General features: G+C 42.3%; 1 protein-coding gene across 1 annotated transcript; it reads right to left on the reverse strand.

The window, feature by feature from the left end:
• Positions 1-270: 270 nt before the first annotated feature.
• On the reverse strand, positions 271-924 carry LOC141786298 (uncharacterized). Its single transcript, XM_074665037.1, has one exon. It carries the CDS (start codon positions 922-924, stop codon positions 313-315), a length of 612 nt encoding a protein of 203 aa, XP_074521138.1. The 3' UTR covers positions 271-312.
• Positions 925-15,465: the final 14,541 nt, after the last annotated feature.

A 15,465-nucleotide genomic window follows, 5' to 3' on the forward strand; every position in this document is an offset into this window, starting at 1 on the left:
CTGAAGTTTGGCGCTGTGGCGACAGTTAAGGTGAAACCAGCAGGCCATTCCCAGCAAACAATCCAAAGCCGTAGAAGCTGGTGTCGGACAGGAGCACAGCAGCAGGCCGTCTACTTCACCGATCCCCAGGAACCTACAAGACAAACTCAGATCCTCCCAGAGAGGTGTATGGTCAGTAACTATAACAGGACAGTAAGACTAGAAGTTAGACTGACAGAAAAAGAGGGAAACTGGAGCCCTGTGTGTCAGTTCCCCCCAGCAGTCTAAACCTATAGCAGCATGACTAAGAGCTGGTTCAGACCTGATCCAGCTCTAACTGTAAGCTTTATCAAAAAGGAAAGTTTTAAGTCTATTCTTAAAGGTTGAGACCGTGTCTGCTCCCCGGACCTCAACCGGTAAGTTATTCCAAAGAAGAGGAGCCTGATAACTAAAGGCTCGACCTCCCATACTACTTTTAGAGACCCTAGGTACAACCAGCAGACCTGCATGTTGAGAACGCAATGACCTAGACGGATTATACGGAACAATTAAGTCTTTAAGATACGATGGCCCGATGCCATTAAGCGCTTTGTAAGTCAAAAGAAGAATTTTAAACTCTATCCTAGATTTTATAGGTAACCAGTGTAGAGACGCTAACACTGGAGAAATGTGCTCTCTCCTCCCAGTCCAAGTCAGTACCCGAGCTGCAGCATTCTGAACCAGCTGAAGAGTCCTAATAGACCTATTAGGACAGCCGGATAAAAGAGAGTTACAGTAGTCCAGCCTAGAAGAAACGAAAGCATGGACTAGTTTCTCAGCATCGCTCCGAGACAAGATGTGTCTAATTCTCTTGATATTGCGAAGATGAAAAAATGCTGTCCTTGAGACCTGTTGGATGTGAGAGTTAAAGGACCAGTCCTGATCCAAAAGAACTCCCATCAACATGACACAAGTTGTTGATAATGTAAGAAACAGCAGAGAACTGAACATTACCATCTGCAACTTGTTCAGAGAAATTAGAAAGTGCTTTTTGATGACCACAAGAGAGACACAGTGATGTGAAAATTGAACAAGTAGTTTTGAGAATTTCAAGTCTGATCCCAGTGTGGTGAATCTGCTGCACTCTGGGAGCGCTCCTCTCCTTCCCCCTCCCCTCCCTGTTCCTCTCTCCCGCAGCTGCAGTCTGCACGGCTGCAGCGGATTTCTAATCAGGCACTGGCTTCATAAGCTTCAGCTGGCTTCAGGTGTGGACCGGCGCCAGTGGATTCCATCCTGCTACGTGGTAGTTTGGTCTCCCTTGTGATGAGTACAACTGACCTCACGTTTTCGAGTATCTTTTCCTGTGAAACTTGTATTCTGATCCTGTTTTTTTGCTCCTGTTTTCTAGTGCCTCCCTCGAGCTCCTGCTTCAGCCCTCGCCACCTTCCTCAGCCACAACTCTCTGTGCTCTGTGCTCTCAGGAAAGAGCTTGTTGAAAACCTGACTCTCATTCTCAATTTACCCTTTTTGTGCAATAAAAACTCTTAAAACTGCTTCCTTGCCTCCGCCTCGCTTTTGGGTCCAGCGAGTACCAGCTAGTTCTGCCCAGAACTGTAACACTGAGAAATTAACCAAAGCAACTGAGAAAAAAAAAAACAAGAAACAGACAAAGAAGAGAGAGCTGCTGCAACAGGCAGCTACTTGGGCAGCGCCTCGCAATGAAAAAAACAAAAAAACAAAAAAACAAGTCGAGCTGTCCGCTCACCTGAGCTGTTGTCGGCTTGGAATAATCCCAGACCCACATCTGAGGATGTCAGAACATAAGCTACTGACTGTGAGGGCAGCAGGTTGGAACAGATGGATGCTCATATGAACAAGTTGCAGGGATCAGAACAATGCAAGCTCTCCTCCTCTCTGCCTGCCTGGCCATGCCACAAAATGCTATAGCTCCCATATTGAGGAATATAATAAAAACATTACATTTGGTGAGAGATGCTGCGCTTAGAGCAAGGGCTGGCAGATGGATGATGGTGGAAACATGTTGCAGCACTCCAGAACTGCTACCATCCTGGCAGAACTCAGCAACACAAAGGTTAGCATAGGCGGCAAGCTAATGTTGCATACACTAACACAGCTGCTTCCATTGGACCCCTGCCTGCGTGTAAGGATTTAACATGCTTCTATGCTATCATACCACACAGTTTTGTTAGCTCCCCACTTGGATGGTTCCCACCATACAGCTTGTCAACAGCAGGGCAAGTGACAGCTTGTTCCAGCACAGCCAGTGTTCCCCACCGTCTGCTTTGCTGCAATATCTCTGCAGCCTGACCAGTGTGTTAACAGCATGAGTCAGGCCAGAGAGTTCCTGCTCACACTTAAGATTGCTGACTCCCCCACCCCTGCTCTCCTTTTGCAGTAGTAGCAAGTAGGACTATAGATGACTCCACAACAGCTTGTAGTTGCAGTGTTCACTACTGAGGTGCTAAAACCAAAGGCCAGGCTCCACAATAACATTAACAGTGCATGGCGTCAACAGAGAGAGCTCATTCTGAAACACTGGCAGATGCTGCCATGCTGGGCCACAACCTGAAGACTGTGGAATGTCTGATTCACAGATCAAGTATACAGATATCTTGAATATTTTATGAACATCCAATAATTCTGAAACCATTGGAGGAGACTAAGCATGAAAGAGAGATAAGCAACAACTAAATATTTCAGGGGGTGCTGTTAGAGCTCATTGTTGCATTACTGTGCCGCATGTCTCTGGACACACACCAGCTGTGCTCCAGCAAAACAACAAATTCCATTTCAACATCAGACCCCAGGCTAGTGTGTCGTGATGCTTCTGATCACCTCCAAAATCTGTCTGAACCTTTTCACACCCTCCTGAAAATAACCAACCACCTCCTCCGACCTGCCAACCCTGGACACCCCAGTGTCCTCATCCTACTGGACCTCATTGCAGCTTCTGAGTCCATCAACCACACCCTCCTCTCCCCGCTGGACTCCCCATTCAAACAGACAATGGATCATCCACATAAAAACCACTTCTTCTCCACTACTCCTCTCTCCCAAGGTCTTTCCCAGAGTTCAGTGCTTGTTCCTCTCAAACCTGATGTCCAAATCTACATCTCCACCAAATCCATCCCTTCTTCACCCTCCACAGCATCGACCGACTGCCTCACTGAGAGAAAACTCTGGATGCAAACCAACTTCATTTGGCCAAACTCTAACACATCCACATCACTTCAATCAACAGCCCAAAATCCTCTGAATAACACCAGTCCAAACTTTGGCATCGCTGTTGCTACTACCATCGTCACTCTGTCATCCCATATCCACAACCTTGGTGTTATTCTAGACACCACCCTGAGATCTGAACAGCACACTATTCATATCAACAGAACAGCTGTCTTTCACTTTTCCACCCACTTCTCTGTCCCTGATCCAGGCCTTCATAATGTTCAGAATCAGCAGAGAGACTTCGACAACTCTATGTAGCAACAAAGTCCCCCAATGGATCAAACCAGGACTCTGGAGAATTGACAAGTGGGCATAAATCAGCATGAGAAGAATCAGAGCAATTTCTAAGAAAACAGCTGCACACTGTCTGACTTGCAAAAAAATAATATTGTTTAATTCTGCAATGTTTCGGTCCTAGACCTTCATCAGGCAAACAATTTGATTTTTAGATTGAGCGTGTTAAATAGGAGATGGTGCCTCACACCTGCAGACACTTTCTTATCATGACATCATGAAGTGATCACAACAGGTAATGAGGATTAAATTACCTGGCTGAAAGAGCAAAGTTACAATAGAAACAGACACAAAGTTCACATTCACATGCACAAAGAACAAAATAAGGGAATAAAAATCCCAGCAAGTAACTCGGAACAACTCAAAAAAATGTCTGAGTTGTTGCAATAAGTTCTCCATTCCAGTTTTCATCCTGATCATGAAATCGTATCTTCAAACCATACAATGTAGGCAATCACAAAGAAAAATTCAGCATAAGGCTAAAGAAATTCAAACGTGACATTGAAGATTACCAAAAGAATCAGATATACTACTGGGAATCCAGAAAAGACACCCCTTCATCCCAGATTCCTGCGTCCACCCAGGTGCGCACAGGAACGCTCCAAATCAGGATTACACACAGACAGATCCATGAGCACCGAAGAGAAAAGGCCACTAACAATGAGTCTTCCTTGGAAAGTGATTTTACCCTTGACAGTGACTCTGGGACCCCACCTAGTATTACTCCTTTTTACACAATCGAGAGAGACAGTGGAGAAAAGCAAGAAAAAATGCAGACGGGGCAAGCGCACATCCCAGCAGTGGACACTGGCCATGGACACGCAGCAGCTCGTGGACACCGCAATCAATATTTCTTCCAAGGGACTATCTAATGGACAGATATCCCTTCTATCGAAAGGACTTTTGTTTGTTCCTAATAGGGGACTCAATACCTTTGGCCTTAAAGTTGATTTGTTTAAATGTTTCAGACAAATTAAATTACCCCACTTTTATTCTTCAACTAAAACCACTGTGATGGGCACTAACGCCCACCTCTTTAGACCCAAGAGTTCATTCTGTCCAAATACTAATAATGCATCCAATAATACCTTTTGAAGACTGGTTGAGCAGGGTATTATGCAAATGACTTATAAACCACGCCCCCACCAAGCCAATCTAACTGAGAGTGAAAGAACCGCCCTAAATGAATTGATGAATGACGAAGACATTGTCATCAAACCAGCTGATAAGGGAGGTGGAATTTGTATTCAGGATGAAGAATAGTATAAGCATGAAATTTTAACTCAGTTGTCTAACACAATATTTTATAAGAAGTTAAACTATGATCCCACTACCCCTTTTCAGAGGGGATTTCTTTCTTACCTTCAGGATGCAAAACAAAAAGGGTGGACTTCTGAACCGGAATTTGAGTCCTTATATTGCAAAAATCCTCAACGACGATTATTATTATTATTATTAATAATAATAATAATAATAATAATACATTTTATTTAGAGAGCTCTTTTCAAAAACTCAAAGTTGCTTTACATTAAAATTGTAAAAGTGCAGGTAAAAACAAGTGTACAATAGAAAACAGATGAAAGCAAAAAGGTGACAGTGCAAGGTAAAAACATGGTACATCGAACAAGGGACTGAGACAAGACAGGATTATGGGTTGAAAGCAGTGCGGAAGAGGTGTGTTTTTAATCTGGTTTTGAAGGTGGTGAGGTTAATGGAGTCACGGATGTCTTGTGGGAGTGAGTTCCAGAGAGAGGGGGCGAGAGGGAGATTTGAAATGGGGCGGAAGTTGTGGAGGTCGTCGGGGTTGAGTCCAAGTTTTTTGAGGATGGGGGTTATGGCAGCCAGTTTTAGCGACGGAGAAACGGTGGAGGAGGTGATGGAGGAATTGACAATGGTGGTGATAAGCGGGAAGATGGTGGGGAGACAGACTTTAACAAGAGAAGAGGGCATGGGGTCAAGGACGGAAGTGGAGTATTTCATAGTAGTTGTGATTTTAAACAGGTCGGCTTGGGAAATGGGTAAAAATTTGCGAAGTGGAGAGGTGATGAGAGGAGCAGTGGGGAGAGAGAAGACAGAGGAGGGCAGTGTGGGTAGAGAACTGTAAATGCTGTTGATTTTTGTTTGAAGTAATGAGAGGTAGGAGTCACATTTTTCAGTGGTGAAGGAGTCAGGGGTATTGTTGGTGGGGTTTAGGAGTTTGTTGATGGTGGAGAAGAGAGCTTTATGGTTGTTTGAGCCGGTGTTGATGAGATTGGAGTAGTAGTTGGAGCAGGCGTGGGTGAGGGCGGATCTGTATAGTTGGAGGTGGTCTGTGTAAGCTTGAATATGAACAGTGAGTCTTGTTTTTCTTGAGAGTCTCTCTAGCTGGCGTTTTTTTTGGATTTCAGGTGGTGGAGATGAGGGGTGAACCAGGGGGCAGGGTGAGTGAAAGAAACAGTTCTCGGTTTTAAGGGGGCTAACTGATTGAGGCAGGTGGAAAGACAGCTGTTGTAGTGGGTGATGAGTTTGTCCGGGTTGTCCACTGATGGAGGGGGGTGGGTGATTATGGCAGTGCTGAGTGAAGCTGAGAGGTCATGGGGCTAGATGGATTTGATGTTTCTATAGGATATGGTACGTTTTTCTTTGGGAATAGGGGTTGGGAGGTGGAGATCAAAAACTATGGCAAGGTGATCAGAGATGTGGAGGTTGAAACTGGTGAGTTCTTGGATGTTGAGACCGGTGGTGCAGACTAAGTCCAGGGTGTGGCCGTGGGAGTGGGTGGGAAAATTGATTGATGTGTTGTGAGAGGTTGAGGTAGTCGAGGAGGTCCAGGAAATCAGAGGCATGTTTGCAGTTCTTATGGTCAATGTGAAAATCACAGAGAGACAATGCCCCCGCCTTTACCAGAGGGGCGGGGTCTGTCGATGTACTTGTATCCAGGGGGGTGTGACTTCAAGCAATAAGGTGGTCGGGGACTGACGAGGTGGGAGAGGGGCACCAAAGCGGCTGGAGAGCAGCATGAGGGGGGTGTGGCAGGGAGCCGAGCTGGAGCCAGTGTGAAGTGCGGGATGGAGATAGGCGGCACGGTAAGGAGCACGCTGAGAGGGAGTCTGAAGAGACGGCGGGTTGGTGGACAGGGGAGAAAGCAGCTGAGGGATTATGGTATCCTTTTTGAGAGTGAAATCCTGTCGGGCAAGGGCATCATATCTGTTATTCAGATGGACTACGGGGACCAGGGTCCAGGACCCTGGAATGGAGGTGGCGATGGACTTGGGCTTTGCACCCTGCCTGATCCAGGAGTGCTCTCTGGAGGAGATTGGAGGAGGGAGCTCTGAGGCAGCAGCTGCCCTGTCGAGAGCGGTTACACCAAGGGGAGAGGGTGAGGAGTCATCGGCTGGAGCACTGGAGGGACGGATGGGCTGATCGGGACTGGAAGACACGGACACCGGTGGAGTAGTACGGAAGATAATTGTGTCCATCTGCAGCTCGGCTTCATGAAGTGTGTAGAGTGTGGAGATACGCTGCTCCAGCTCAGTGACTTTTTCAATGAGGACGGTGCAGTTGGTGCAGCCGGAGGGAGAGGTAAGTGGAGCCATGATGCCTGGAAGCAAAAGAAAGACAAGAGGGGCCAGTACAGGTCTAAAAGCACAGTGCAGGTTATGGCAGAGAAGTGACGAGGGGGTAGCAGATGATTTTCAGGGTCAGGTACAGGCACTTACATGCAGGGGCTCCAACACAGAGCCCGCAGCAGTGAGGAGGCTTAGCGTTAGCAGGGATAGGTAGCAGGGGGACAGCAGGTGTAGCAAAAGTCGGCAAAAACTTACCGGCGGGGGCCCCAGAAAACAGGGCCCGCTGCGGATAGTTGACTTCCTGGTTTTTTTAGAAACTCAGTGGTCCTTGGAGGTGATTGACCACTCTCCAGCTGGTAAACCAGGGTATGAAGCAGCTAGCTTTAGCCGAGTGCTGCTGCTGTAGAGGCCTGATTATTAACTCTTGACATTACAAGCCTCTATACTAACATACAATATCAGGGTGGCCTAGAGGCTGTAGAATTTTAACAAAACCGAGGTAGTGCATCCAGTCCTCCAAATCAGTTTATTCTTGACCTGGCAACTTTGGTGGCCAACTTTGTCATGAAGTATAATTATTTCAGTTTTGGAAAAGATTTCTATTTGCAAATTTCTGGCACCAGCATGGGGACATTTTGTGCACCCAACTATGCAAATGTATTTGCTTTTTTGTTGTTTTGAAGAAAAATTAATCTTTAATCCACAAAGAAATCCACATCCATCTAAAACAGGGGTGGGCAAACTTTTTGATTCGTGGGCCACAATGGGTTCTAACATTTGACAAAGGGGCCGGACCAGGAGCAGATGGATGAAGTGCTTTGGTAACTATCAGGGTATTATTCGTTAATTCCATATCCGTTTTAAAATCCAAAATCGGAAAACAAATAATGGTCTATTTTTTGCTGTTTTGATTTTGTTTTGGAAGTAAAATTAGAATATGAGAGAATGGAATTATAATGGGATTTTTAACTTGTGTATGGTTCGTTCTTTCATTATTCTGTTTCAAAACAAAATTTTTAAAAAAAGAAAAAACTGACTTGTTTTATGTTTTTTTTTTGTTTTAAAACCAAAAACGGAAAAATGGAATTACAGAAGAACAGAAAAGCAAGTTTTTTCTGTCCTGATTTTAAAAATGGAAAAACAAAAAATAGTAAAAGATTGTGTCAAAATTGTTTGTGTGATATTTTGATATTAAATGTGAACGTCTCTATATAAAAATTAAAAAATCACTCACATTGAAGGTTTATACAGACATGTTCCTGAGCTTTTTTTTTATAAGTAACAGATCGCTGACGATCCACTCCATCTTATTCGCGCGCATCTGCGCACTTCTATGTGTTTGAATGAGTTTTGTTTTGTCCACTCTCCTTTTCTTAATAGTTGGGTTATTTTGGAGCGAAACGTGACCGCGGTGAGCGAAGGTCCGTTTCTTAATGGATTTGTCATTTAGGAGGGCTAAAAAACAAATTTAGCCGGGGTGTATTTTTTAAAATGGTGGGGAAAATTTTTTAGAGGCCAAAATCCAAAATGGCTCTCATGGAAATTATCTTTTTAAAAGCTCGACCTACAATGATGAACAATACATGTTTTCAGACCTTATTTTTGTTGAGAAATACATATTTCAGGGTTGGATAATGATTTGCCCTTATTTGAACCTTCAAATTCAAGATGGCTGCCACTTTTGGTGTTTTTTTTTAGGGTATTTTGGGGGAGTTTTTGCAGTTTTGGGGGGCATATTTTTTCAGTATTGTTACAGAGTCTCTATAAGGTTATAATGGAAGCTCTGCTCATGATGAGTTAAGTAATATACAGTTAAAGTTCACAGAAATAACATCTGAAGTCAATAAAGAAGATGTTTATCTGTAAACAACCATTGTTAATTGACCATTTCCCATTAAAAAGGACTAAGCAGAAATGACTTTTCAGGTGTATATCACAATATTTTTGGCTTTATTAAATTCTTTTGCAGTTTCAGACCAATGGAAATGAATAGATTCCTTTATTTCGCTCCCATTTAAATGAATGGAGATTTATCATCACCATGGAAACCACTGGAGCAAAGACACGTGTGATGTCACAAGGAAAACGCAGGCTGTTTTCAAATTCACCTCCTACATACTGTGTATGAAAGTAGTATGTAGTAGGCACTGCGTACTGCTTACCACACTTGAATGTAGTGTGTACTATGACTGTTCTGTTAGGTTTATTTCGTAGCGAAGCAGAAATAGGATTCATTTTCCATTCTTAATTTTGATTGTATAAAACAAACCATGAGTAGCCGACATGTTGACATTTCAGTTATTATTCTGTAAAAATGTTGCCAGAAGCAGCATTTTATATGAAACAGTCAGTTGTGGAGAATACTTATTATTTCGGAGAGGAATTACTTATTTTGTGATAGCGTATGATGGCCTATTAGGGCCACTCAGAAGAAAAAAAAACACATCAAGGATAATATCACACACACAATTCAGCATTAAGAATGAGGTGAAGCGGGAAAATTTAAGGTGGTGGAAATATAGAGGTAAAATACAGAATGTAACAGTAAAATGTCATACTATACTTTGCAGTGGTTTACACTACTAATGCTGCAGTCTGGCCGTTACAAACTGTTAATGGAAAAACAACAACAGACCTTTTCCGAATCAGAATCAGAATCGCCTTTATTCACCAAGTATTTTCAAGAATACAAGGTATTTGACTCCGGTTTAAACTGCACTCTCTCAGTACAATTGCTATGAATAGAAAGACCCTCAGAGAACCACTAAATATTACAAAAAGTCAAGAACTTTGTACAGAGTACAATAAAAATATATACACAATTTAAGTTAAAAAAGTTTTTAGAAGTTATTACACACTATTGCGTGTTGAAAACACAAAGATAACAAGTAGAGGCTCTTGTATTTGTATATTTTGCTTCTCTGATTGTTAAAGCTTCGCTCTCAGTCATTTTCAATTCAGGTGCTTTGCCTGCAACAGTAGGCGAAGCAGACCGGTCCAATGCATACTGTGGATTGTTTCCCGAATCAGTTTGTCATCTGGGTATTTTTTTTTGCATACTGCAACGTTGCTTTTGTTTGTATACTGTATGCTATATGCTACATTTTGGGAAAATCAGTACGCACTGCTAGTATAGAAGGTGAATTTGAAAACGGCCGCAGTGTTCTCCTGCTTGTTTACATGGAAAAAAAAACTATGATTGGATGGGACATTCCTTTTCCCTTGTGATATCATTATTTCTTCAAGCAAAAGTTATATAGGTCTCAGCATTTCAACATTCAGTCATTTGCACCTTGTCGTGGTAAGGGAGCTTGAGTACCTCAGTAAACCTTAAGAGCTATGCCAGCTGGAGGAAACTCCAAGCAGGTTTTAATGTGTAATAACCTGTAAAAAGGTCTGTTGTTGTTTTTCCATTAACAGTTTGTAACGGCCAGACTGCGGCATTATTAGTGTAAACCACTGCCAAGTATAGTATGACATTTTACTGTTACATTCTGTATTTCAGCTCTATATTTCCACCACCTTAGATTTTCCTGCTTCACCTCATTCTTAATACTGAATTGTGTGTGTGATATTATCCTTGATGTGTTTTTTTCTTTTGAGTGACCCTAATAGACCGCTGTACACCATCACGAAATGATAAGTAATTCTTCTCCGAAATAATAAGTATTCTCCACAATTGACTGTTTCATATAAAATGCTGCTTCTGGCAATATTTTTGCAGATGAATAACTAAAATGTCAACATGTCGGCTACTCATAGTTTGTTTTGTACACTCAAAATTAAGTTTGAAAAATAAATCGTATAATTTTTTCTTTTTTTTTTTAAATCCTTTTTCCGCTTCGCTACAAAATAAACCTGACAGAACAGTCATAGTACACACTACATTCAAGTGTAGTAGGCAGTACGCAGTGCTACTACTTTCATACACAGTATATAGTAGGTGAATTTGAAAACAGCCTGCGTTTTCCTTGTGACATCACACATGTATCTTTGCTCCTTTGGTTTCCATGGTGATGATAAATCTCCATTCATTTAAATGGGAGCGAAATAAAGGAATCTATTCATTTCCATTGGTCTGAAACTGCAAAAGAATTTAATAAAGCCAAAAATATTGTGATATAGACCTGAAAAGTCATTTCTGCATAGTCCTTTTTAATGGGAAATGGTCAATCAACAATGGTTGTTTACAGATAAACATCTACTTTATTGACTTCAGATGTTATTTCTGTGAACTTTAACTGTATATTACTCAACTCATCATGAGCAGAGCTTCCATTATAACCTTATAGAGACTCTGTAACAATACTGAAAAAATATGCCCCCAAAACTGCAAAAACTCCCCCGAAATACCCTAAAAAAAACACCAAAAGTGGCAGCCATCTTGAATTTGAAGGTTCAAATAAGGGCAAATCATTATCCAACCCTGAAATATGTATTTCTCAACAAAAATAAGGTCTGAAAACATGTATTGTTCATCATTGTAGGTCGAGCTTTTAAAAAGATAATTTCCATGAGAGCCATTTTGGATTTTGGCCTCTAAAAAATTTTCCCCACCATTTTAAAAAATACACCCCGGCTAAATTTGTTTTTTAGCCCTCCTAGATGACAAATCCATTGAGAAACGGACCTTCGCCCACCGCGGTCACGTTTTGCTCCAAAATGACCCAACTATAAGTCCGTTCATCTTTACTTTCTGTAAAGATGAACCTTCTGGCTGATTGGTCAGAGGGTAAAGTGCAAACGTGGAGTAATAGGCCTACGCTTCACCTCAACAAAGCCAATGTATCTTCAGTGCGCCATCTAGTGGGAAAACATCAGAATTGCAGGGAAAAGAAAACATTAACAAGGTTTATTCATTTAACTTTTTCAAGTTAGGCGGGCCGGATAAAAACGTTTAACATGCATGTGGCCCCCAGGCCGTAGTTTGCCCATGCCTGATCTAAAATCATTTAAGAGTACCACTCTATAGATGATATCTTTTGTATGTATAATGGCAGTACTGAAGAACTAGCTGAATTTGTCTCCTTGTTGAAAAGTTTCGACAGCAGTCTTGAGTTCACCTCTAGTTTCAGTGACAATAGAGTGAGTTTTCTTGATATGTGGGTTATCAAAGACAAGGGTTCAGTCATTACTACACTGTATTGTAAGGACACAGATAAAAACACCTTATTGCTGGCTTCAAGTTTTCAACCTACTCCCCTTAAAAAGGGCTTCCTATCAGCCAGTTTTTTCGTTTGAGGAGGATCTGTTACTCCACAGAGAACTTCTTGGAGAAGGCTGTGGACATGAAACAAAGATTTGCCCAGGGGATATCCTGCAACATGAATTAATCAAGCATATGAATTAGCCCTAAAAAAAAAAAAAAAAAAAAAAAAAACTTGTGGAGATCTATTAGAAAAGAGTGTCAAAAAGGACAAAAAATTCTCTGTAACATGTATCACTCAACATACTACCCACTCAAACACTATCCGTTCTGTTTTTAAAAGACACTGGCACATTCTACAGTCTGACAGTGACCTTTACTCTGTTTTTAAGGACCCTCCCCTGTTTGTAAATAAGAGGGGAAAAACGTTAAGGACCTCTTAGTTCATGCCACTTTTGACCAAAGTGCATCCATGTCAGATCCACAGGCACGACTCTGGCCACTCCCTAAAGGAAACTACCATTGCGACAGCTGTGCTCAGTGCGATAACACCCATAAGACTATCAATTTCTCTAATCCCCACACAGGTAAAAGATTCCCCATCAAAAGTGTGATCCCCTGTGCATCCACTGATGTGATCTACATAATACGATGCCCTTGTGGCCTGGCCCATGTTGGGAAAAGGACGAGAAAATTAAAACAAAGGATCAGTGAGCATAAGAGCACAATCAGATGCAACAACAGAGATTATCCTGTGGCTGTGCATTGTAATGATACATCTCATGACATTACATCATTATGTTTCTGTGGATTTGAACAAGTCACCCTCCCATCTAGAGGGGGTAACTTAGATCAACTTTTACAACAGCGGGAGGCTTATTGGATCTTCACCCTACAAACGCTGGCTCCAAAAGGACTTAATGATGAACTGAACCTCAAAATTTTCTTGTGAATCTTCTTTGGACTTTGTGTGTTTTATTGTAAAGTATTGTTATCATGTTTTCATGGATGTGTTGAAGACATACCTTGTCTCCTAAGTTGGAGTATCCTGGTCCCCAGCCCCCCTGATACATATGAAATTAGCACACTAATAATCTGGTCCACTTCTTACAGTCTCGTGACCTGTTCCTTGTGCTTCTTCATGTGTATATCACCCAACAGGTCGGTTTGAAGATACAATTTCATGATCAGGATGAAAACTGGAATGGAGATCTTATTGCAACAACTCAGACATTTTTATGAGTTGTTCTGAGCTACTTGATGGGATTTTTATTCCCTTATTTTGTCCTTTGCGCATGTGAATGTGAACTTTGTGTGTGTTTCTATTATTATAACTCTGCTCTTTCAGCCAGGTAATTTAATCCTCATTACCTGTTGTGATCACTTCATGACGTCATGATAAGAAAGTGTTTGCAGGTGTGAGGCTCCATCTCCTATTTAACACGCTCCATCTAAAAATCAAATTGTTTGCCTGATGAAGGTCTAGGACCAAAAAGTTGCAGAATTAAACAATATTTATTTTTTGCAAGTCGGACGGTGTGCAGCTGTTTTCTTTGAAATTGCTCTACTGGATACCTGAACCTCCAACCCACCTGTCCTAAAAATAGATATGAAGAACTTTTCCTTTTAGGAATCAGAGTGATGAAAAGTTTGGAAGAAATGAGTCAAAGTGAAGTCTGAATTGATGGCTTAATTCTCAGCCAGTTGGACCGAGAAGCTACACATGTTCTGAATTCACTTTTGAATCTTTGCAGCTGTCACATCATCCATCTTTTTATACAGCTGATGATTCATCAGTGTGCACAACGTTTGCCTGGTGATTTCAGGCTTTTCTGCTTCATGGTGATTCACAGTTACAGAAAACCCACTGACCCAGGTCTGTGTTTGTTCCAGATGCTGTGGTTTGAACGAGAAACACCTGATGTGCAAATTCCACCCTCTGCTAGTTTTTACATTGATATTTCTAAACCAGTGAGTGTGTTATCACATCTGACCATTTGTCCCCTCACCAGCACCTGTAGCAGCTGGTCCACACTGACAGTCATCTGTATGTTAGGATTCAGCTTGGAGCTCAGTGAATACTGTGGCGTGTTTTCTCCCTGATCTCCTCTTTGTATCTCCAACATGCGTTAATCATATCTGACACTTTCAAATGTGCCTGAAAGCTCAAGATGGGAGCGTCACAGTCCAGACTGTGCTGGGCCGGAGATATTTGGCAGAGGTTGGTAAAACGGCACAAGTTGTGATTTCTTGTGTGTTTAACTGAGAGTGTGTGAGTGTGCTTGTTGTCTGCCCAGTGACACCCAGTGAGAGGCAGCCTCCTCACTGACTGATTGGCTTGCTAGCAAGACAGCCTTTCTGTGCAGGTGGGAGAGCTGCCCATGTCATCATTTCATTTTCTGTCTGCCTTCACAACCATCCACTTTCTGTCATTCATTATTTCCAAGAAGCTAATCAAGCTCTGCTCTCTGTTGTCTCCAAATGTTGCTTTAATAATTTTCATTTTCCTCCAGCCCTCTTTTGACAGGCCGTCTTCAGGTTTCAGAGAGGTTCAGATATTAATAAAAGGTATTAATAAAAAAATCAGCTCAGAGCCATCATAACTGCTTTTTACAGTCAACTCAAGCGTAACAACTTTGAAATTAAGACAATAACATTTTCTTCTTTAACTGTATGTAATATGTTATTGGTGGCACCGTGCCTCATGAATCACAGGGAGAAAACAGGACTCAGTGCTGAAAATTCACTAAGAGCTGGGTCTGAGACCTTCTGACTCATTCTACCCCTGAGGACAAAGAGGAGAAGGCTCAGATTAAGAGCCTAAGTGTTCCCTGAACAGATGAGTCTTCAGACATGTCTTAAAAGTAGGAAGGGACTCTGCGGATCATAAAGATTCAGGTAATTAATTCCACCGTTTGGGAACAACAGAGGAGAAGAGTCTGGCTAGAGATTTAGAGCCACGCTGGGTTGGGAGCACCAGGCGACTGTGACGGCCCTCCCACCAGCAGGGTCTGCTGTTTTTGTGTGTGGTCTCCTTTCCTTTTGTCTTTGCAGGGTGCTGCTGGGTGGTGTTCCGCTGCACCTAGGTGGGTACAGCCGGTCTCCCAGCCTATTTATTCTCCGCTTATAATCCCACGGGTGGAGTGGTGCAAAGTCTCAGATGTGAGGGGTGAGTTGAGGGGAGTTTGTCTGTGTTATCACATCTGCAGTCTTCTGATCTTTGCATTTATTTGAGGGGAAAATGGACCCTGTAAAAACGGCTTATTCTGTGCG

The sequence above is a fragment of the Halichoeres trimaculatus genome, unplaced genomic scaffold (genome assembly GCF_033239565.1).
Source record: "Halichoeres trimaculatus isolate MK-OKI-2021-1 unplaced genomic scaffold, fHalTri1.1 fHalTri1_scaffold_25, whole genome shotgun sequence".
NCBI classification, from domain to species: Eukaryota; Metazoa; Chordata; class Actinopteri; order Labriformes; family Labridae; genus Halichoeres; species Halichoeres trimaculatus.

Coding starts and splice junctions, on each gene's coding strand:
- LOC141786298 (XM_074665037.1), bottom strand. CDS start 924: ATGTTGATGGGAGTTCTTTTGGATCAGGACTGGTCCTTTAACTCTCAC.